The following is a 24,508-nucleotide window of genomic DNA, read 5'->3' as shown; positions in this document are numbered from 1 at the left end:
ATTAAAAAATAAAAAGCATCTATGTTTATCACCTTACTGACAATTTTTTTCATGTGGTTTTCTGGTATAATCTGGACATAGATTTTTAGTTTTATCTGAGAAGGAACCATGTCCTTTTTTTCCTACCTCAACGTTTTAAGACTCATCCAATCAATGATGACAAAGCTGGAAATGATGTTAAAGATTATATGATGGACAATGAAACAAGGGCTAGACAGTGACTTGTGGTAAATATATGGCAGAGTCAGAAAAAAAGATAATTTAATAAATAAAAAGTGTGTAAGAGCTCTTGATTTCTAATCCACTATTTTTACTACATAAAATTACATACTGATGGATGATTTGTAGGTCAATTGTCTCATGGTATATCTGAATGTTTGTGGTTCTTAAATGTAAAAGCGCCTGTATCAGCTCAGCTGGGGTTGGGTTCTCCTCCCTTCCCTCACCTGAGACTTTCCAACAGGCAAAGTCAGATGGAGGAGCTAAGTCTTTTCTTTGACTAATAAATTATATGATAATCTTATCTCAAAAACTGGCTAGTACAATTGGACTGACTACTAAAAGACAAAAGCTGATGAGTCATGTTTATTTAGCCAGAAGTTTCCTTCTCTCAAAACTTTTAAAAAAAGATTTCATATGATCAAAATTTAGATGTAGCAATGAAATAAATCTTAAAGGAAGTGTAGAACTCCTTTGATAGGGATCCCTGGGTGGCGCAGCAGTTTAGCGCCTGCCTTTGGCCCGGGGCGCGATCCTGGAGACCCGGGATCGAATCCCACGTCGGGCTCCCGGTGCATGGAGCCTGCTTCTCCCTCTGCCTGTGTCTCTGCCTCTCTCTCTCTCTCTCTCTCTCTGTGACTATCATAAATAAATAAAAAACAAAAAAACTTTAAAAAAAAAAAAAGAACTCCTTTGATAAATTATTTTTGTTTGTCTCTCAATGCAGCCATGCCAGCAATATTTTTATTTTTAAAATTAACTGTACAGGGGAACCGGGGTGGCTTAGTTAAGTGTCTGCCTTTGGCTCAGGTCATGATCCCATGGTCCTGTTCAGTGGGGAGTCTGCTTCTCCCTCTCTCTCCGTCTGCCACTCTCCCTCTCTCTCTCTCTCTCTCTCTCTCTCATAAATAAATAAATAAATAAATAAATAAATAAATAAATAAAATTTAAAAAGTTAAATGTACAAGCAATTTTCTGCAACTGTAAAAGTGGTGCCATAATTCAAGGTTTCAGTTTGTGCAATATTTTCATTCTGTTATTAAAAATGTGGGAAGCCGCAGCTTAGTCTCTTTGTCTTTTGGAAGGGTAAAAAATGTTAATTTAAGAAAATTATTTAATTTTCTATTTCAAGATCAGTTTTATAGAAAATTTACCTATCAGATTTATGGTGTTTTATTTTCACTTTCAAGGAGCAAAGTCATCTAAAACAATAGAATTATTATATTCAGAAATAACTTTTGTCGTTATCCTTTATTGTCATCACATGATTTTGAACTCCTGGCCCACTATAACTCAGCAAAAGAACGAAGATAATTTATATACACCCACACTCTCAAATTAGTTTCTTTAGAAGGAAGTGACAGTATCATTTGTGAAATAAAAACCACAGTGTTATTACATCTTATTGTTAACCTCTATTTATCTCTATAGATGTTCCAAATAAAGAATATCTTAAATTAAATTAAGCATAATATAATTAGTAAAACTGAATTGTCAATAGGAAGGTATTTGCCATCTCTCTCCTAGGCCCATTAGGTCCCTAAATTTTAATGCCAAATCACTGATGTTTTTAGATAAACATAATCATGATTAAACAACTTCATTTGATGTTAGGTGGGCCAAGTTACTTAAAAATTATCAAAAACAACATAAGCAAGGACCCTTCATCAAAAGTTCTAGGTAGTAGTAAGGAGTTATATTTATACATGTTTTCTGTACCTGAGTTCCTTCAATTAATTAATTTAGGTAACTTTAAGCTTCAGTGAGCATTAATTAAATGTACTTGTGTATGGCCAGTAAACTGAAGATACGTGTAACTTAGATTTTTAAAAAAATTTTAGCTTGCCTTTAAATTTTGAAATTAATGAGTCCTGACTTGCATAACATATATTTAGTAACTATCCTACTTTGAGTTTCATATACTAATCAAATCAAACTAGGACTACAAGATAAGCTATTATTTTATGGTTTAAACTACCAGCAGCATTAGCCTAATATAATATATGCATTAATTTAGTTTGTTGTTAATCATCATTAATACCATCTTTTCCTTGCCCATTTAGGAACTCATGTCTACTGTTCTGTTTTACGATTTTAATTTTTCCTGTGTACTAAGAACTTGATACATGGTGCACAATTCTTAACATATTAGAATAAACTAAAGGCTATTTTCAGCTTTGTACTGTGCATTTAGGTGATATGCCAGTTGGATAACAGTTGGACATATTCGTCTCCAAAATCTTATTTCATTTAACCCAAGAGAATTGTATAAAGAAAATTTTTGTAGTATTTCATTTTATATTTTTAAAAATCATGCATTAAATGCAAACAATGTTTAGTCAGATTATTGACTTTATAATAAAATATGATACTAGAGTATAGGCGTGATGTTTTTGCTGATCGGTGATTTCATATTATACGTGTATAGTTTGTTTCCATTTAAAAAAAAGCAATCTGTGTAAGTAGTAGTTGGTTCAATTGTGATAAATTTCTACTGCACATTTATGCACCGAAATAAACCATACCTTAAAAAAGTTTGTCAGGATCTTTTAAAAGAAGCGTCCTTAAATAGAAAACACAAGCTTTCTGTGAACTCTTGTTCTTCCTGTGAAAGACATACTTCTAAGCTTTAACTGTACTTTTTTTTATTGGCACATTTCTGAATGTAAACACTCACATTTTATAGAACTTCATAGAAATGATTGCCCAAGAAAACATATAAATTATGTAAATTCTCTCAAGTTAAATTTTCCGTGATTCATGCCCAATATTCAGTATGCGGGTTGAGAATTAAGTGCCACTTTCAATGATCAAGTTCCCAAATTAAATTCCCCATACCGCATGGCCAGCTTTTAAAAAAATCTACATCAGAAAGTATCTATCCTAAAGGGCTGTCTATTCACTGGAACGATTACCTTTAGGATAGCAAACTCAAAGGGCTCTAGTCTGAGTAATAAGAATATTTTTGACAATGGGACTCGATGTGCATAGCTGTGGCATGATTCATCTCCTACAGGTCTTCACGTTTTTCTGCTAAGTGGGTTGCTACCCGTGGATCTCTACAGTGGGGATAGCAGAGGGTCACACAAGAGGTATTTTAAAGCACTCTGGTTTCATAGTGTGTGCTTGATGGACAGAATAAAATGTATTCCTCCAGCTGTTCAAGAATGAGGGCAGGGTGGGTAGATAAAAGGAGAAATACAGGCAAGGCAGAATTAGATCCCAATAAATGCTGCAAACGTAGTGTACTTGTGCCTAGAATCCTTTTCCTTACCTCCAGATTGTAATTCCATCAAAAATCCTAATATCTTCTCCTTAACCCTAACCCGTTGCAGCCCAGCCACCAAAGGGGTAGGATTCTACATACTGTCATGAATTCACACACACACACACACACACACACACGCGCGCGCGCGCGCGCGCGCGTGCACGCACATGCACACATGCATAGACCTAAGCCTTTGGTGCCGTTGAAGAGGATTTAAGCATTTTTAAGATGAAGAACTAAACTTACATTATCTGCGGTACGGTAAAAAAAAAAAAAAATTATAATAATAATAATCAAAAGTGCAATAAATAAGAAAAATGAAAAAATCCACTTGTTACAAATGGGCTATAAACACATTTATATTCATAAACTGCATTCAAATGGTTATGTCATATTAATTAAAATAATAAAAGTAAGAAAATATGCTCAATGCAGAGGTACTTTAAAAAACCAAAAAACAAAAAAAAGTTAATAAAATATTTTATCTGCATCAAAATATTCTTTGGAAACCAAAAATAGAAATGTATCCATGTATGTTCTTTCGTGTTGATCTGTAAAAGCCAGAAAATCACATAGTCCGCGCTGTTTAACTTTCTGAAAATACAGAGCGTGCACTAAACCTAAAGCGAAACGTCTTGGCGCTCCCGGCATCAAACACACAATTCCAGTGCAGTCCCCGTCAGAGGACGTTTTTGTTTCAGCCGCAGTGAAACGAACGGCCTGACTTCAATGCAGGGTAGTAGGTAGAGCTTGCGGCTGCATCCAAACGGTTCTTTGTGTTTTGTGTTGTGTTGTGTTGTGTTGTTTTCGCTCTTCTGGGAGCTGTAAAGACCCATGCAGCCTCCCGAGGGCAAGGCATGGTTTCTCACCAGGCCACGCGGAGTCTCACCCAAAGCGAAACTTGAGTCTGTATTTCACTGTGTTGGGACTTTTCCGAGGAGCAGACAGGGGAACCTTTGGCTTGACGTGGCTGGGTGGCTTCTTCTTCTCAGGGACAGTAACTGTGAAAGAAAGTTCTGGGTGCTCCAGCTGCTTGAACCTTGGCAGGAAGTGGGTGGAGACGTGCTGGGGTTTGACCCTCGGGCTGCAGCCCCGCTTAGCCTTGCCCCGCTTGTTGAGCGCCACGTACCACTCCCGGCCCGCGGGCTCACTTCGGTGTATTGCGGAGGCGTAGGTGTTATAGCTGTTTTCTTGAAATCGCTCCCTGAACTTGCAGTCATCTGTAAACTTGGCCTGGGGGGGAGAGAAGAAGAAGCTGAGGTCGTACCAATATTTCAGCATCTAATAAAATGAGGTCTTCTGCGGTAAAAGGAAACCCAAAAACTGTTCACCAAAGCCTTCCTCCCAGGCCTCCCCCCACCGCCTCCCTGTTCTCTTTTGCAAAGACGTTTGCTTCTTTCAAAAGGTTGCTTTAAAATACCGTGTGCATTTCTGTCCTCCTACTTTATTCATCCTGGTAATGCCGATTTCGGTTTACTATGTACTTAGTGAAATAGTATCAATAATTATATAAAAATGATAACAGGAACTGTGTTATATTGAAATTCTGTTATGGTTCTAAATTACTTTGAGATTGGCAGTAAAAAAAAATTGACTTTTAATATTTTAAGATTTTTTCCCCCCTCTTAAGCCATCGAGAAAATAAATAGAACTGAATTACTAAGGAACAATTGCCTCGTAAAACAGGAATTCATGTTCGGAGAAATGGGGTCATATTATTCCTTTGAAACAAGAATACATTTTTCAGTGTTAGCAGTGTGATTCATGGTGCTGAGAGAGGGGTAGCATATGGCCCTATTAATATTGCATGTGTTAGAGTTCTTTAGGAAAAAATACATCTTCACACAGTGATACAGGAGAGAATATTGATGCCAAGAAGAAAAAATTTACTTTTGGAGTCACTAGCAATACCTCATCCAGATCTCTCTCTCTCTCTCTCCCTCTGCAGACACACACACACACACACACACACACACACGCAATGTCTGCCCTTGAGGTAGCATAGAGGAAGGGAATCTAAGAGGATGGAAGTGACCAGGCAGAGGGTAGGGAAATCTCTCTAGAAAAGGTGACATCTGAGCTACGTTTTCAAGTACAACAAGATACTAGCAAGGCAGGTGACATAAGAAAGTGTTCTCAGAGCAGGAACAGTGTGTCCACAGGTCAGCACGACCCTGCTACAGGTGTTGACTTCCATATAGGATGTGTGGTGGGAGGAAGAAGAAGTAGGGCTGACCACGTGGGCCAGGAAGGGCTCTGAAAATCCGTAGTTTACCGTGCTTGCAATGCTGATGATTTTCTGTTTACTGTGTACTTAGTGAAATAACATCAATGTACATAAAAACAAGAGGAACTTTTAATATATTTGAATTCTGTTACTGTTTTTAAGTTACTTCGAAATTTCTAATTAAATTTTTAACAGACAATTTTGTTGAGGAATTAAAGGAAAATGTATGGAGGAAGAATATGAGCACGGAATCAGACCTACGATTCTGCCAATCAAGGTCTTAGCTTTAGGCTCCTTAACCACATCCTTATCCATAGGGCTCCTGTGAGTACCAAAATATTTTTCTAAGGAAAATATGGGTAGCTTTCATCAAATGCAAAAGAGGCCAAAACTCCCAAAGAAAGAGAATTCCTATCCTAGGCCAGACCACCATGTTTCACAATTTCAAGGAGCACCATTGCCTAGAATTCCCGGGTTTGTGAATACCAAATATGTTGATGTCTACAGAGAAAAACACTAAATATATAGATGATATCCTTTTCATATCAGACCAAAAGGTACTGTACTGGAATTAAGATTTCTTTTTTTATCTTGGTTTTTCTAATTAAGCCAATCTTTTCTCCGCACAACGCTGTCATCTGAAAGTCAGAATGCTGGAAGGCAGTCTATGTAAATCTACTGTTGATGGTCACATTAATTTTTTGACTTGTGCAAAGTACTGACAATACTGGTAGACAACCAATTTCAAGGGCTTCCAACAGCACGTTTACATTATATATGACAGTTTACCCAATTTATTTACATTCAAGTATAGTTCAATCAATAAAGCTCTTTACTTGAAGGCTATGGAGTTATATATATCTAGAACTTCCACAAGCGTACTGGTGATTTGCTGGATTTGATCTCTAGCAGCTGGAAGCGGATGTTTTAAAGAGCCACCACCATGGCATCCCTCTCTTCCTAGCATACCCTACCAGCCTATGGCTAGGCCAAGGGTGCTGTGCTGACGTCATTATAGTAGAGTATACATTTACTATTCCTATTTTTTATTGAAAAGACTTCCTGTCAAATGTAGATGTTTTTATGGTTGCTTAGGTTTTAAAAGGACTTAAATGCTCTCCCACTTCATTCAATAATACTGAAGTTTTATTTTAAAATAAAACCTATAGTCATCTGTAATGTTTTCTGCTACATAAAACAATAAGCATTTTAGAAAAGGTATAGGAGGTTTCATCAGAGAGTAGCAGGTATATTTACCCTGCCTCATATTTTTTTTCCTCAAATGTACTTGAAAAATATTTTTAAAGATATATAATACGTTATACCTTGACCTGACCTCTACTCTTGTTTTGCAAAAATCCATTTTCCTGAAAAAAGGATAGCAGTGATTTCTTTATTCAGTTTTGACAGTTTTTTTTTTAAGTATACTGCATTATTTAACTATTTCTTTACTGACACACACTCACCATGGCAATGTAAACCTATAGCAATTCTATCTTAGAGTCTTCATATGGGTGAAAGTCCACCAACTCCACCTCCTAAAATTATTCCATTTAAAACCTTACTCTTTTCCTCCTTAAGATTTGTGTTCTTAAGTTCTTTCTTAAGATTCAGGCTCTAGGGACGCCTGGGTGGCTCAGTGTTTGAGCGTCTGCCTTCAGGTCAGGGCCTGATACCAGGGGTCCTGCAATCGAGTCCCACATCGGGCTCCCTGTGGGGAGCCTACTTCTCCCTCTGCCTGTGTCTCTGCCTCTCTCTGTGTGTCTCTCATGAATAAATAAATAAAATCTTAAAAAAAAAAAAAGGAAATAGATTTTAGCTCTAGATTTTTCAAGGGTTACCTGTTACTGGGGGCAGAGATGTCCAGAACCTGAGGACCCGTGCATTACTGGCAGCCCCGCAGCCTTTCCAGCTCCTTCATTAGAATAGGAGTAAAGGCAGTCAGACTATTTTGGCTTTCTTAATTGACTTCTAAATTAATGTTTTGTCTGAAAAATTTGCCCAGCTGTGATGGAACAGAACTATTTGAAACAAACATTTCAATGAATTTTTTCATCAGGAGATCTAGTTTCTTCTTGAGGGATTGACTGCTTCTGTCACTATTCCTGCCCTTGTTCAGACAAGATGGTGACTCTAAGCAATGAATTTCTGTCCCTAATATCATGCATGAACCATTTTTGTAGCAGAGAGTCAGTAAGCAATATAGGTCTTAAATATACAGTTATTTAAATATATATACATTTACCATTACTCAGTTTTGGATAATACATTTTCCAAGCTACTTTTAATTTTTTAAATCTCCTGTGAATTGGGGCATCTGGATGGCTTAGTTGACTTAGCGTCTGCCCTCTGCTCAGGTCATGATCCCAGAGTCCTGAGATAGAGCCCAAAGTCAGGATCCCTGCTCAGCAGGGAGTCTGCTTCTCCCACTTCCTCTGGCACTCCCCACCCTGCTCATGCTCTTTCTCTCCTCTCTCTCTCAAATAAATAAATAAAATCTTAAAAAATAAAAAAATAAATCTGTGAATTGTAAGAAGTGCTTTGGCAAAATACATATTTTTAAATAATAGAACTACGTTATTTTTCTAGAAAAAGTGAGGTTGCCATGAAGACTTTTTCTGTTGTTAAGGTGTGAAGTAGAGAGGTGAATGAAATTTCAAATAAGCTACTGAATTCAGAACCCCCATCACCTCTTCCTGCTAGCACCATTGGCCACTATGAGACCAAACACTAAAATGTTCTTAAAGAAACCATACCTTTGTTTCAAATTTGTAGTTTACAAGTCTAATGACAGCTGCTTATTGATTATGTATCCCATGTCAGGCACTGTGCTAGTTGCCACTTTTACAATGAGAAACAATACAGACATGGCGCTGTCCATGTTCTTTGTTGAGTTAAATTATATGTTTTTCTCTTAATTTCTCCTTGATCTTGCAAGTGTAAAAACAAGTTACATTCAACAAATAATAATTGCAAAATTAAAATGAAATATCAGCTAACTTTTAGGTAATTTCACATAGTCCTGATGTAATTTAATATAGTCCTCATGGACCAAATAAATAAAACTTAAAACTATTTTTGCTTGGAGAGCCTAATTCTTCAGAGGAGGGAAAAGAATGCAATTAAGGAAAACAAGAAATTTTGGATTAGAAGGACACTGTGCCTTGATTGTACTCATCTCTTCACACAGTGAGAACTCACAATGGATGTTTAGAAGAAAGGTCAAATTCAGTTCAAAGAAACTTTGATTAACTGGGATATTTTAGAAAGGACTAATTCTGCTTAATTGAAATCTGAGGTTCAAGTAAGGCAAACAGAAAATTCTTTCTGAAACATTATTTTTTAGAAGCTTTCTAAAACCTCTTAACATAGTTTTGTTCCTTAGTAAATATCCTGTTGTGTGATGATTGAGGATCTTGCAGTGAATGAGTTAGGCTATGCAAGCAAGCAGCAATTCTCACTTGGTGCAACAACAGAAGTAGATAGGTAGTATATGCAAGGGGTATGGGGATAGGAGGGAATCTGGACCAACACCGGTACAATGCTTGGAGTTTGTGGGATAAATAAAAAAATTAAAATCAATTTCCATTCTTCATTTCACTTTGTTTTCTTTGATTTGCCTCCCTTTTTTGAAAAACCTTATGAAGAAATAATTAACCAAATACAAATAATTAAAATGTTATTGTGGGCTGTGATATTATTAAATAATTAAAATAAACTGTAATAAAAAAAAAAACAATTATAAACCAAACTGTACTTTAAGCAAAGTTCCCTTACTGCACGCACACCTGCCTCCTTTCAGTGCTTCTTCCATCCCATCCCGACTCCCACATATGGGGCTGCCCCTCCAAGGTGCCTGTATCCTAGGCTGCTTTGTATCATTGTGGTGGATGTTCCCCCAAACAAAAACATCCTCCTTTGGTGGTGATTAAAAGCTAAAAGGCAGACCCTGCTCCAACAGCTTCCACACAGAATACCCCAATGCAGGGCAGCATGCGCCCAAAGGGGTGCCTTTTACTCTTGATTGCATAGGCTCCTTCTAGGGGTTGCAGCCATACTATGCTATCTTCAGGGCAGAGCCTACTTCCTGTTTGGCACTGGACATCTGTCCATTCTATGTCTCGATTCTTCATCCTGAGTGACCAAGGGAATATGCAAGCTGGATTTAATAATAAACCGACCTGAGGTAATGTAACGAAGAATACGAACCACAGGATTTCTCACCCTCCAAACTTTATGAATTGACTTAAAAGTACTCCAGGAGCCAGTGCAAAATGCAGATTCCCCAGGCCCTACCTCCAGAGATTGTGTCTTAGTAAATCAAAGGCGGAGTCCTTGGAATTGCCTCATTAACCAGCATCCTGTGTGATCTGATGCGGGCAAGCTAAGAGTTTTCTCTCTGATGTTCTTCTTAACTCAAAAAACTGAGCTACTGGGGGCTCCTATAGGCCAGGGATTTTACATCTCTTATTTCACTCTCACAATAATCTCATGACGAGCAAGGCACTATTATCTAATTCTCCAAGGCAGACAAGTAAAGAAAACGATCCACGAAAGCCCGATGTTTACCAAGTGCCAGGTTGGGCACCTGTGACCTAAAGCTCCAATTTCCCAGTTTCCTAGGTTCCAGCTCTTTAACACCACACAAACCCAAGGGCATCTCCTAGACTTGTCTTAAAGTTGATCCATGTTAAAATACTGATGAAGAACAATACCATTCCCCCAAACCAATGAAGAACAAGAACACCATCCCTCATGTTGGGCTAAAATGGATCTCTGAAGCTACAAGTCAATGCATCACATCCAGATTTCCTCAATAAAACAGGCTCTCTAGCTAGATTAACATACTGTGAAATTAAGGGAAAACTGACATTTACTGTAAAGGCAGGGCCCTGAGCCCGTTTTTTTAGCCTACATTGCTGGACATTTGGTTTTACTATGTAAATTGAAAGCCCTTAGAGGGCAGGTAGAATTTCTACTCAAATGCCTTTATAGAACTCCTGGGCTCGACTGGGAGAGTGTAGTGCTTAATACGTTATTTTTTTAGAATGATGGTAAATATTGCTCAAGTCTCCATTTCCCCTTTCAGTAAACATGCCTAGCTATTAAGGCTGCATACTCTTCCTCACACTGCCCCCAGCGCAGGAAGTCCAGTCCAGACTCCCATTCTGGGCAAGCCAGCTGGCACCCTCTGAAACCAGGAAAGGAAGACGTTCTAGTCCTTGCTTAGGGCTGATCAAGCACACATTCCATGCCTGTTTCGTAAACTCTGCAATTAGCTTTCCTTCCAAACATGATCCCCTAAAACCCTGAGAAACAAAAATAATTCCACCACATGCTTCTCTCTGGACCTTTAAAATAAGCTAGAATGTTTTTTCCCAATAGGCAATGAGCTATCATGCATACTTTGTTAAAAAAGGCTGAAAAATGCATTATAACCATCTTGTTCAGGATTTACATTTTCTTTAGGGAAAAACAAAATGCACCAGGGCTTTAAAAGAATTATGAGATTATGATTGAAGAAATCTTTGCCTCTTTAAGAGCTTGCGCCTGGGAATTTTGCTTTCAAATTAGGCTCCTTGAAAAAAAGGAAAACTCTGGAGATAAGGGACTTCGTAGGCACAAAAAATTTGGACCTACACAAAAAAAGGTCAATGATAAAAAAGGATTTGGGGCTGGTCTAAATATCTGAGGGGTCACAGCTGTCCAACCCCCAAATCACAAAGTCTTGTTCTGAGAGAGGAGACTGGATCATTATACAGCTGCCTGAGAGCAAATTAAGGAAGATCTTTTTAAAATGAAATGCTGAATACTTTCCAGGCACTATGCTGAGTGTTTTATATGTATTATCTCATTTAAACCACTCAACTGGGCAGCCCCGATGGCGCAGAGGTTTAGCGCCGCCTGCAGCCCAGGGCCTGATCCTGGAGACCTAGAATCGAGTCCCACGTCAGGCTCCTGCATGGAGCCTGCTTCTCCCTCCTCCAGTGTCTCTGCCTCTCTCTCTCTCTCTCTCTCTCTCTCTCTCTCTCTCTCTATGTCTATCATAAATAAATAAATAAATCTTTAAAAATAAATAAATAAATAAATAAATAAATAAATAAATAAACCGCTCAACTATCACAATAGATTGCTCCTTTAGTTTTCCTTCTTTTTATAGTTGATAAAACCAAGGAAGAGAAAGATTAAGTAAAATGACTAGGTTTAATTTAACTAGATTGACGCAATCTGTGTTCATAACCACTACACTCAAGGTCTCTCACTCCTACATCTGAACCTACCTCAGATAAATCCAGAAAGGCTTTCTAGGGGGATTTTGATAGATAAAACAAACCTGAGGAGAGAGCAGGAACAGGGTGAGGAAGGAACAGGAACAGACAAGCAGGCAGAGAGACAGTGACAAAGAGAAGTAAGCTCATTTCCACAAGTACCTCAGCCCAGAAAATTGAGAAGGAGAGTGTAGGTCACAGAGAAGGCTCTGACGAACCCTCACAGCAATCAGGGAGGCATCTACTCCCACTCTCATTGATTCCCAGTACATCTTGAGAAGACCAGACACCTTCTTCCTCATAAAGAATGCTGAAAAAACCTGTTCGGTAGGAATCTGGCTGCCCTGTATATTTGGAGGATATTGGTAAAGACTGTAAGGAGAGCTGCATGTGGGTTGCTAGATTCTGTAGGCTGAATGAGTGCCGGAAGAAGCACACACAGAGATGAAGTTCTAATACAATTTCTCTTACTGAATTACAGAAAGAAATCAGCACGAATGTTGCCTAAGTGTAATCATTCTGGGCTCTTATTTCTATCCACCATCTTTGCGTCTGCGAATAATGAAGCGTTTTCTAAATGAAAAATCTCAGTGAACAAAACAGAGCTCTCTTCTGCTTTGAAAGTTCATCTTGAAAGGTGTTCCCTATGCAACGTATCATCATATTGAATGACCAACGTGTAAAAGTCTGTGAAAAGTTCTGTGGCAAACAATCCCTCTGCTTCTCTAGACTTTAAAGTCAAATACCAGAGACACAGAAATAAATGGGAAAAAAAGAGTCCCAACAGAGCTTGGGTAAGGGGGTCCACAGCACAAGAAAAATACTGTAAGGACATACCCCAATATTTATTCTTTAACATGTAGTATGAAAATATTATTAAACTATGTGATTATTAATTCCTAGAAAACAATGTACCTGGTTCCAAACAAAACTTAGTGTCTTCTTTCAACTAGCTTTTCCCTAAAAAGCATTATAGCATTTACAGAGAAAGAGAAATTTAAAAGGATGGTTCTGGTTCAGTCACTTGTTAACTGTGTTAACTTGGGAAATGAGTTAACATATCTAAGACTCTTTCCTCACCTAATCATGTAATGAGATAATGTGAGTAAAAGAGCTTTTAAAGAACTGTGCAAATACATTGTCTGTGCCTAGCAACTAATTTTTAGCATTCTAATCATTACTATAAAAACCGAGTTGAAAATCTACAATTATCCATTAATATTCTTCAATATACTGTGGGAATTACTTTCCCCAGAATTCTGGTTCATAATTACTTTTATAAATAAAACCCTATTTACCTTTATAAATAAACTCTATTAATTTCAAATGTTTCCAGTTTTGTTAAGATACAGTTGGCATATTAACACTGTGTAAGCTTCAGATGTACAACATGATTTGTATATATATATATATATATATGCTTGTATATACAGCAAAATGATTATAAAGTACCCTTTAAATGCCTCTGCACATATTAATTTATTAATTTAAAGCAGCTCATGGATTACACATTTAATCATAAGAATATAAAGGTTTTCAGCCTTTTAAGTGACAATGCAATTTAGTGAAGATCAAAACTAAATCAAATAATTATATCTAAAGTTACAAGAACAATTTTTCAATGTGTTTAACTAGAAGAAAACAAGAAAGAAACCATCTGGGCATAAAACTGATAATTGCTAGGATTAATACTATTTCTAAATTAAACTTTATTAAAAATAAATCACTTCATAATTTAATTAGGTTTCCATCTAAAGAAAAAGTGATAATAAAAGCTCAGATAGGAGAAAGTGGGCTTGGACAATTGATTTAAAAAGAATCCACATAATTGTAGGGCTTTATTTTTTATCTACAATTCAGCTCAAAGTCATTAGAATGACTTTTATATCAAAGAGCTTCAGTGAGTGACAAGAGCAAGACTTGCTTTGTACTGTTTAAAAGTCATTATTCCATGAAATAACTTTAGCCTGCCAAGATGAGAAAGAATAACAGATGCTGTTTTTTCATTATCTGCATTATTTCAGCCAGCCATCCTTAAACATTTGGGTCAAATTTCTGAAAATTTGTTACTTGCATTTGACAGGGGAATCATGTATCCTCACCTCTCGGTGTGACCTTTCTAATTGGCATCCATTTGTAATACTTTGAGTAGTGTGGCAATTATCCTTAAGATGGCTCAAGTTTAGTCTATTTTTTGCATGTACTAGAGCATAAATCAGAACAATTTAAAAGTTAAGGTACTCACCCTAAACAAACCAATAAAAGAGTTTCTTTACAGTGCACTGCACTTTATGATGATGCTTAGGTTCTGAAAGTGTTTCAATTTTCTACAACCTTAAAGTAGGCTGTGGAAAAGCGATTGTGTTTAGATGTGCTTGATCATTGTCTTCTATTTTGCATGCTGATTTTTTTAAATCAAATTTTTTTAATAAAATGGCATGTCCTACTTTTGCGCAGTGATGCAGAACTTTGCCCCTTAAAATAAATAAATGAGGAGTGATTACCTTATGAAAACAATATTATAGTTTGCTGAATTACAATAACCACCTCAGAAGATAAAGCAGGTAAATCTTTTTATAATTCTTTTGATTGGTGATTAAAGAGGTTAGCAACGGTTCTTCATTTATCTCAATCAACTGAGATTTTAGTATCTATTATATTTAGATTACCAAATAATAGATAGTATATATTGAGCGCTTACAATGTACCAAATACTGTTTTAAAAGTTTTAAAGTTTTATCTAATTTAGTCCTCATATAATTATAGAAATAGCTTGAATTCTGCTACCCCCTCCATGAGATATTAACAAGTCACCTTTAGAAAAAGGGAAATTGAATGCTAGAAAAAGGAAAACTGAAATTCCTACACACTGAAGCAAGTGAAATTCTCAATGAATTTTTTTAAAGATCTGTAAGTAAAAATCATAAATAGTAAGTTTCAACTGATTACACTCTTAATTAAAAGTTCCTATATACTTCAAAAACCAGAAAAGTGATTATTTCTCCAATTCATTTAGTAAAAATCAAAGAGAATAAGAGTTAAATAATAATTGCTTGAAAAAATGATGTAATGTGACAAATCTTAGTACACTACAGAAAAAGCATACATCACTTTTTAAGTGCTGGGCATATGTACTAAATCAAATCTGTAAGTCATATCTGTGAGTAGCAAAACTAATCTGACATAGTTTATTATCTTTCAAATGTTTTAATGCTTCTCAACTAATGAGCATGTTCAGACAAAAATAGAAATCTGTAGTTTGTAAATTGATTTAAAAATGTAAAATAGCTTGAAGAAATTTTTGAGTGCAAAATTGTCTTCATAATTTTAAGAAGTATCGTTTTTGATGCAACAAAAATACAAAATGAGTCTTCAAATGGATAAATTGAATTTCCCTAAGAAAGATCAAAATCTTCTCATTATTGGTTTCTCTCCATACTTATTGTTGTGAAAATATATTACTTACACCTAATTTTTGAAATCATGAATCGCTTGTAAAATTGAACAAGAACCTGATCTACTAAGTATGCACAATCACGAGAAAAATGCACATTTTAATTGTTATGTAGTGTTATTAGTATTCTCATATTTCCCTCAGTTGGACCAATTTTAAGAAATAAATAATGGCGATCACTTTGAGAGTGCTATTTTCAAAATCATTTATTCTTAAGTTTTTTGTGGACTCTTATTTTTTCAAGTAAATGAAATATGAATATGATTACTTATAAAAACATGTATAATTAATTTGGTTAAGTGTACACATACTTTTTAAAAACCCAAGAAATCATTAAGTCCTCTGAGCCAATTGTTCATCTAACAATGTGGAAAATCATTTCATTCCATTCTACAAATGTAAAATCTCCATAACACCTTTAACAAATAGAAAGTGGTTCTACTTACACTTGCATGGAGTTTTCCTTTTTTTGACATCGCTAAAAATTTGTTGCTGAAAACTCCTCGTATTCCTACAATCCCCTGAGACACAGCAAATATTTCCAAAATACCTAGGATGACAGAAATCCCAAAATAAAACACAGACTCCTCTATAAATCATGGTGAATTCAATTTCTACATAGATTCTTTTCATTCTTTATAGCTGTGATTTAAAAAAAAAAAACCCATAGTATTTAACATCCTTATTTTTCATGACCTTCATTAATGTTAAAAAAAAACAACCTAGAACACAAGTGTTCCCTTAAAATAACAAATTTTAAAATTCAAAAATTTAGTTCTGATTCATTAGTAATCCTTTTTTGTTACAAGTGATAAGTCACTTTTAGTAAACAATTTTTAAAAAGATTTTATGTATTTATTCATGAGAGATACTGAGAGAGAGGCAGAAATATAGGCAGAGGGAGAAGCAGGCTCCCTGCAGGGAGCTTGATGCGGGACTCGATCCCAGGATCCTGGGATCACGACCTGAGCTGAAGGCAGATGCTCAACCACTGAGCCACCCAGGTGTCCCAACAATATTTAACCATAGAATTTTTTCAAGTTGTAAAGGAATCTAAAAGAATTTCTTTAAATACTTTTCAAAATAATTCTCATCCATTGTTTTCTATCATCGAGATAATATACTGCTTTTAATATTAAAGCTCATAAAGTCTGACCCAAGACTAATATAAACCATTGAAAGCCAGAGACAAATTCTTTATTTATTTACATGAAATAAATCCCTCTTTCCAAATTATAATACCTACACAAGTACAAATCAATATACACCATATTCAATCATTCAATGAGTAGTTCATTTAAAGATTACACATAAAAAGATGTTGAAAGCATTATAAATAATTTTGGATTATTGGCTCAATGAGCATTTAACGCATTATGCTTTGAGACATCTTGCATTTTAAATGGCTTTCCTGGCAAAAAAAAAAAAAATAATGAGGTATTTCATTACATTATTGCTTATATTTAGTATTTCATAGTTAGCAATATCAAATCAATATCCTCTGTCTCCTATAATAATTTGAAAGTCCATCAACTGTGTCAGGAGAATCACACACCATAGTTCATGAGGTATGTGGGGGGGGAAGAGAACAAAATAATGTACTTTACTAAAGCTATAAAGAGACTTATCTTAGGAAGAAAGGAAGGAAAGAAGAAAGGATGGAAGAAGGGAAGTAAATCTCAACCTTTCAATATACAATATTCTGAATATATATACTAATTAGGATATCTCAACAGTATTCTGTTGAATAGAGAAATTTACCAGAATTTTTAAAAATAGTAACCTCACCCTGCAGTATTTGAAGTACATATAAAATTATTCAGTTAACAAAAAAGTAGTTCTGTGGATATACATGTATATGATATATATAAATACTTATATATGAATATTTTTATTAAGCACTTTTTTGTACAATGTGAGCTAGTACCTATAATCATAGCAAATACTGCTGCTTATTCAACCTGATTTCTTAAACACTTTGTCAGGAAGTTCATGGGGGGAAGGGGTAGCTGAAGAACTATTGTCTTTGTTAAAAGTTATTTAGTCCAGACTAGATAAAACACATTTCAAGGAAACTGCCACTACCACTTTCTTAGTGTATGTTTCTTGAAAATAAAACAAAAAATCCCAAAAAACTATTAGAAAGGAACTACTCTTGCTTTTAAGAAGAAACTCTGAAAGAAACATTTCCTCAAAATGTTTTCAAAATGCTCTTTTCAATATATTTGGATGTACAAATTATTTGGGTGTGTGATGCATACCCAAGGATTTAGAAGCATTATCATTTAATCAAATAGTGACAAAGCATACAGAATGCTTTGTAAAGTTAGATACAATAAACGATGTGTATATCACGATGCTGTGATCATGTTATTAATAAAGCATAAATAGAACATGATACAAAGTTATATTTCTATCACAATTACAGTATGATATTAAAACAGCATTAATGATTTTAGATATTTGGAAGATGGGGGACGTGATTATGAATGCTGTGTAAACGTGTTAAAAAACGAGACACAGAAATATGAGAAATTGTCTATGTGTGGAATAAGAGAAACACAAAAGGGACAATATGGAATTGGTAGAAAAGAAAAGTTGGTTGTATGTTTTCCCCCAACTTACTCATGATTCTACATTGCTAGAGAGTTTTTATTCCATTCTTTGGAAAATTACTTGGTTTGGCAAACGCAAACCTGTACAGACGTGTAAGTGAAAAAATACACGGTAGCATAAAAGATAAAATTCTTATTAAATATATCTTTTTACAGGTTAACATTTGAGAGGTCAAGACAAAGTCCCTTACAAATATAAATATTTGTTCAATGGGAGCACCACTTTGCCCATGTAAACTATAGCTTCTGACAAGTAACATATTCTATTTTTAAAAAACACATTTTGAGTCACTTGTTTGCTAGCACACTGTATATACATTCTGTGTGTATATGCTATGTAAAATTTGCATCATAACAAATTATATGAAGAAGAAATCATACATGGAAAGTGTTATTATTTTATTATACACTGCTTGGTTTCTTTTCTTGCAAGTTCCAGCATAAAAATGATATATTGCCTGGGAATTAATGGATTTTATAATTTTTTTTGGATTTTATAATTTTGAAAAATTAGGGGATCCCTGGGTGGTTCAGTGGTTTAGCACCGCCTTCGGCCCGGGGTGTGGTCCTGGAGACCCGGGATCGAGTCCCGCATCCGGCTCCCTGCATGGAGCCTGCTTCTCCCTCTGCCTGTGTCTCTGCCTCTCTCTCTCTCTCTCTCTCTGTCCCTCATGAACAAATAAATTAAATCCTTAAAAAAATGAAATAAAAATTATATTTAAGTGAAAACTTAAAAACATGCTTTTACATATATTATTCTATTTAAAATCATGAGGGATGCAGGAAAGATAAAGATGAGATCAGATGAAATAATTATTTTTTACATAGGCAATTTTGCTATGATCTTCTAAATCATGTAATTATGATGTAATATTGAGAACGGTATTAAGATCGTAATTTCCAAAGTAATTTCAACGGTAATTTCACAGTGTCTTTTTTACTAGAATGTTGGAGCAGATTCTACAAGCCCTACAATTCAACCTCCTGACTGCACCTCCAAGACATCATGCAATTATTGATTTTACCATGCCAAATCTCAGTAACTCACTAAAGAATTCTATACAGTATCTTATATCCACATGCATTAAATCACAAATACATAAATCCCAGAAAACATTTCTGTAAAACTAAATTTTTCTTAATTTCAATAATTTCCTGACTCTCATTAGAATCAGTAATAATAAACCTTATGAGAATTCACAATTCACATTATGGATGCCAAGATGGTATTCCTAAGCAAAATTGTGGAAGGCCAAAGTGTATCTCACAGATCAGACAGATAGTCAATGAATATTTGCTAAACTGGATTGTTTTCTTTGACCTTCTCACTACCTCTCTTTTGTCTTTCAGGACACCCTATGCAGCTTTGGCCCTCTCTCGCTTGGGGGATGGGGCATGGGGAGAGGATCAGTGTAATTGTTTCCTATTACAGTGCTAGTGACAATGTGTTATCTCTCCTAGGGTGTTAACCTGTAAGAGGATCAAAAGAAAAAACCAGCACTTAACAGAAAGAGCTATTTTCTCTTGGTAGAATTTGGGGGTTGACTTCCAGATTGAAGGAGGCAAGAATTTATACACAGGTTGTTTAATCCACCTACTTACAAGCATAGGCATGCATTACAAAGTAAGTTTTTTTCAGTAAGAAAATATATATCTAGGTGTTTACCTTAGTCCTTTCCATATTTTTTAATACAAGAATCTATTAATGATGGTCGATAAAATTATATAGGTGTCCCCCTTTTTTCAGTGAATAACATGATAACAGGTAATCAGAAACTCTCATCAGCTCATCTGAAAATCCTCAAAGAAAAATAATTTAAAACTGAAATTTCTCTACTAGCATTCACACAGCAACAGATATGCTGCATCTTTATCAAATCTGAGTCTTGAAATATCCAGTTTAGCAGTTTTCAGTGATTAAATTAGTAACAGAAATCTTCCATTTGATGTTTTCTATTCAGTTACAGATTCTGGTTTAGCTAGGCATGGGGGACTATACAAAGGTTGAATTTACATGACATCAACATTGATAGTGAATTTTGATTTTTAAAACTTGGTAAAATTGGGATCCCTGGGTGGCTCAGCGGTTTAGCACTGCCTTCAGCCCAGGGCCTGATCCTGGAGACCCAGGATCGAGTCCCGCGTCGGGCTCCCTGCATGGAGCCTGCTTCTCCCTCTGCCTGTGTCTCTGCCTCTCTATCTGTGTCTCTCATGAATAAATAAATAAAATCTTAAAAATAAATAAATAAAAATAAAAATTGGTAAAATTGAGGGTTCAGTTTAGTCAGAATATATGTCAGAATTTTCATATTTTATGTGAACACTTTGACTTGTGTAGCCATAGCTTCAACTTCTGTTCCCTGAACTGATAATTACTTGACTTCCTATTCATCAGTGGCCCCACGTAAGTCAACAGAAGCTCTGAAACTAAACATGAAAGCATATAAATTAAAATCTTTGTTTCAATTTAATAATTGGATTTTATTATCCATCTTGTCCATTTTTCTTCATCTTTCAGTAGTATTTTTTCATAATACGAGTGTATCTGCAATGAGCTTGACTATCTTTTCTGTCTCCAAAACTTGGGATAACTACTGTATAAGAGAAGCGAAGAACACATTGAGTGGTATGCCTTAACTAAATAAATTGTGTTTCGAAATCTATGACCAGGGTGTGCTTCTGATGGCGAAACTTAGAAAATATTCACAGTTTGCAGAAATTTTAATGTCAAATGATAGTTCTGAAACATATGAGTGTGTGTTTATCTTCTGACAAACATTACAGAAAATTACTGAGTTTAAAAGAACCTGTTAGAAGACAGTTTGATGCAAAGTTTTTATTCTTTTCTGAAGTAGCATCCTGAGCCCAAAGAGATGTAAGTTTTCTATTACTGCTAACTCATAGAAAGTAAAATGAGATGATAAGGTAAAACTTTTGGTGTATCCTCTATGGTCCTCTTTGGTCCCAGCTTTCAGCATCTCTTGTGAGACTTAAACAGCAAATGTTTCCTTCTGTCCTCTAACCAACAGCCCATGACCAATGCCTTAGTTTATGTATGTGTTGGGAAACTGTCAAGTGCTGCTTTCAAAGAGTTATATGACCACCCAATAATTAGCAGGCTTCTGTTTCTCTTTCACAGCTATTTAGGGCAGAAACTTATTTTAAATTTCCAAATTACATGCTTTCCCACTAAACATGACATATTTCATAAATTCTTTATCCATCCATGGTAATGAAATCGTAGTTAGTAGTATTGGACACTCCAGACATCACAAAGCAGAAAATCACCATAATTTAAATACTTAAGCTATGGTTTCCTCTGTGAGAAAAATCTATGGAAGGCAAAACAAACTAAAAAATCCTCCAACTCTCAAAAGTAATCAAAATGTCAAGCTTGATGATGATGCAGGTAGCCTGTTATGGATGCATGAATGAATGAGTGAATGATGGCAAGCCATATGAAAGATACAAACCAAACTCTGAAAGGCTATTCTAAACTGGAATGAACTGGGGACGGTTAAGGAGGTTTTACTTAGATGCTGTTTAGTAAACATCCCTATTCTTTTTTAGGTATCTTTCGAAGTGGATTTTAAAATAAAGTATACCTTGGAAATAGCAGATATTGGTCAATGCCTCCTTTAGCTGAATGTACTCTTTGTTGATCTGTTCTCATTTTCCTTCCTATGCTTTTCTATAACTTCCCTCTATGGCAAGGCCTAAGCTGCAAAAATCTTTGCCTTTTCCAAGAGGAGAAGGTGAATATCTTGGGAATGAGTCTGGTGTTCCGAGATCCCCAGTATACCTAAACCCACCCTAGATACATTCCTTTATCCTCCCCACCCCACCCCACCCCACCCCACCCCCGCCCTTACCCAGAGATCCAACCTGCAGCTTTTGCATCTAACTTTGGGTCCTCCCTTGGGAACACAGAACTTATCTAGTGCTGGTGCTGATTACCTGGATAAACTACAAGAACAGCACAGAAACAGTTCTCCTGTAAAAGAAAGGTGGAAAGAAGAAGAAGTGGGGAATGAGCTCTGGTGTCTGATGGAGTAAAGAGGTGGTGGGGGGGGGATGAGAAAGGCCAATGGAAACACTGAAGTGCATGTGCCTCGCTGCGCCTGAAATCTCAGCAAACTCCCCTTCACCCTACCAGACTTTGCCCTTCAACCCCAAAGACGGCGAGCTGTTTGAAAAGAGTGACATGAACCTTGAAACCTGGAGAGAGGCTCCTCCGGGCGGCGCGGGAGGCCCCGGGACTCGCAGGGGGTCCCCGATGGGGCTCCAGGCCGCCCGAACCCGCGCAGGCGGCCGGCAAGCGGCCCGGCTCGAGGGCCCGGACTAGGCAGGGAGGCAGGGGCGGCGCGGACCGCGGGCCTCCTGCACCCCCGGAGGGGCCCGCCCGCCGCCCGCCGCCCCCCGCCCCAGGACGCGCGCGCCTCCAGCCCCGCTGTGGCGCCCGCGCTCCTCCCCAGCGTGGGGCAGCGAACGCTCGGTGGCCCGTGGGGCCGGTTTGAAGCGAAGCAAGTCAAGTACACCTGGGGCTACCAGGCTGACACACGACGGCCAGGTGACCCAACGCCGCCGCGCAACCTCCCCGCCACCTTCGCGCTCTTCCGGGACACCTGGCAGGCCCGGCCGGAGGTCTGTCTGCTGGATCAACCCCTGCTGCATGAGCGGCCCGGCCCCGGCCCTACCGAGGGAAAGCCCCCAAGGTCGCCCCAGGGCCGCGCGCGCCCCCAGATCGTCTCCCCATCAGCTGCCTAGAGGCAGTGAGAGCAATCAGGGCGGCGTGATAGGCCGGGAAGACTAGGCAGATGGGGCGGAGGGAAAGAGGCCGTGGGCAGAGGGGAGAAGAGAGAGAGCTAAAGAGAAAGCTCCGAAAGAACATTTAAAGCTTAGCATAAAAAAAAAAAAAAAAAAAAGTACACAATACACCTGGAGGGAACTGAACCTCCTCTGAGTTCCTTCCAAAATAAAGAACTTTTCCTTGATTGTCCTTGGGGACCAAAGGCTGGCCGCTTCCTAACGAGGTAGGTGTTGCCATGGTCTCAACATACTAAACGTTGCTGAACCCAACTCGGAAATCAGTCACCCGAATGTCCATCCCGTATCCTTCCCCAAACGTGTCGGGTTTTCCAGATCACTGCCTTCCTCTACGCAGGGGATGTCTGGTCTCCCCTCGAATATACATACATGTTCTCTATGTATACAATGTGCAAATATGTATATGCAATAGACATAAACACGGATAAATATATGTATAATATATATTACTTTGGGGTTTCTGGTGGCCTTTGTGGGGGGCAGCATGTGAGACTTGATTCTTCTAAAAAAAAAAAAACTGTTCAGTTATGGACAAGGAAAAGGGATGCACTTTGATGCCTCAAGAGAAAATGCTAGTCTCAGTAAACAGAAGCAGGAGATGAACAGAAACCAAAGAGGCAGATTTTTGTTTCTTTGCTCCAGACACAGGCTGGAGGCCCCTCGTGGGGACCCCGGGAACCTGGAGACAAGGTGCCCGTGTCGCGCTCCAGCCCCTGGCAGCGCACACGCCGGGAATCGCCTTTCCTCTTACCCGCGATGGGGAGACGCAGCCCCCCGCCCCCACCCCCCCCCGCGCGGCGGTTTCGAGGGCCGGCGGGGTCCCAGGGCCAGGGCGGCCAGGGCGGCCAGGGTGCAAAACAACCGCGGTCCCTCCCGGGTCCCCCGCCGTCCGCTTAGGACGCGCTCTGCCGGGAGCGCGAGCAACTTACTTAACATATTGGCTTCGTGGGAGCCATTGACTTTGCCATCCGGGTAGATCTGCAGATGGAAACCGATGCCCACTCTGCAGTAGAGGCTGCCGGTCCGGCGCCCCGAGGGGCTCCACTGGAAGCTGCCCTGCTCCGAGCCGCTTCCTCGGATGCCCGGCGAAGCCCCGGGGGCGGAGGAGACGGAGGAAGAAGAGGAAGACGTCGTGCCCCCGCTGGTGCTGCTGCCGCCCGCGCCGCCCGGGTTCCGGCCGGTGGCAGCGGGTCCGGGTTGCCCTTTGGGGGCGAGGTGCTTCTCCCCGTGAGCCCAGGCGCTGAGGATCAGGTGGCTGAGGAAGAGGAGGAGGAGGAGGGACAAGCTCATTCTTCCAGCCGCGGGGGCTCTAAGCGCATCTTGTAGGGCCGGTTCTGGGCTCGGCAGCCCCCGCGCGGCTGCGTGCCTCTGGCGCTGCCCCCCTCGCCGCCCCGGGTGGACATAGCCTCGGGGAGGAGAGGGAGGGGGAGCGAGCGGGGAGGCCACTCGAACGGGGCTCGGCGCGGGTCCTGGGATATTTATACCGCCGGTGACCTCACCGCTCCGTGCACGCCTGCGAAGCTTCCCCTCACCCGCCGCTTTGTGTACTCTCCGGCCGGGGCCGGGAGGGAGCCCGGCGGCCCCGGGGGCGGGGGTGTGCAGGCGGGAGGGGATGGGAGACGGCGAGTG

General features: G+C 38.5%; 1 protein-coding gene across 2 annotated transcripts; it reads right to left on the bottom strand.

Moving 5' to 3' along the window:
* Positions 1-1,451: 1,451 nt before the first annotated feature.
* Positions 1,452-24,461, bottom strand: FGF5 (fibroblast growth factor 5). Of its 2 annotated transcripts, XM_025426711.3 has the most exons (3): positions 23,809-24,461; positions 15,884-15,987; positions 1,452-4,720 (listed from the first exon to the last, which is right to left on the bottom strand). In XM_025426711.3, the coding sequence occupies exons 1-3, from the start codon at positions 24,167-24,169 to the stop codon at positions 4,373-4,375; spliced, it is 813 nt and encodes a 270-aa protein (XP_025282496.3). In that variant the 5' UTR covers positions 24,170-24,461; the 3' UTR covers positions 1,452-4,372. The 2 variants fall into 2 exon arrangements, with proteins under 2 accessions (XP_025282496.3, XP_025282506.3); XM_025426721.3 differs by lacking the exon at positions 15,884-15,987 and having other exon boundaries at positions 4,566-4,720.
* Positions 24,462-24,508: the final 47 nt, after the last annotated feature.

Source organism: Canis lupus, chromosome 32, assembly GCF_003254725.2.
Source record: "Canis lupus dingo isolate Sandy chromosome 32, ASM325472v2, whole genome shotgun sequence".
Lineage (NCBI taxonomy): Eukaryota > Metazoa > Chordata > Mammalia > Carnivora > Canidae > Canis > Canis lupus.
The sequence above is the reverse complement of the archived record's forward strand: the minus strand, read 5'-3'. Positions and strand labels throughout refer to the sequence as shown.

What these genes read in the sequence shown, in the direction of transcription:
- FGF5 (XM_025426711.3), bottom strand. Translation starts at nt 24,169, where the DNA reads ATGAGCTTGTCCCTCCTCCTCCTCCTCTTCCTCAGCCACCTGATCCTC. An exon ending in CCACGAAGCCAATATGTTAA is followed by an intron (nt 15,988 to 23,808) that starts GTAAGTTGCTCG and finishes CTGTCATCCTAG; the next exon opens with GTATTTTGGAAATATTTGCT. An exon ending in AAGGAAAACTCCATGCAAGT is followed by an intron (nt 4,721 to 15,883) that starts GTAAGTAGAACC and finishes TCTCCCCCCCAG; the next exon opens with GCCAAGTTTACAGATGACTG.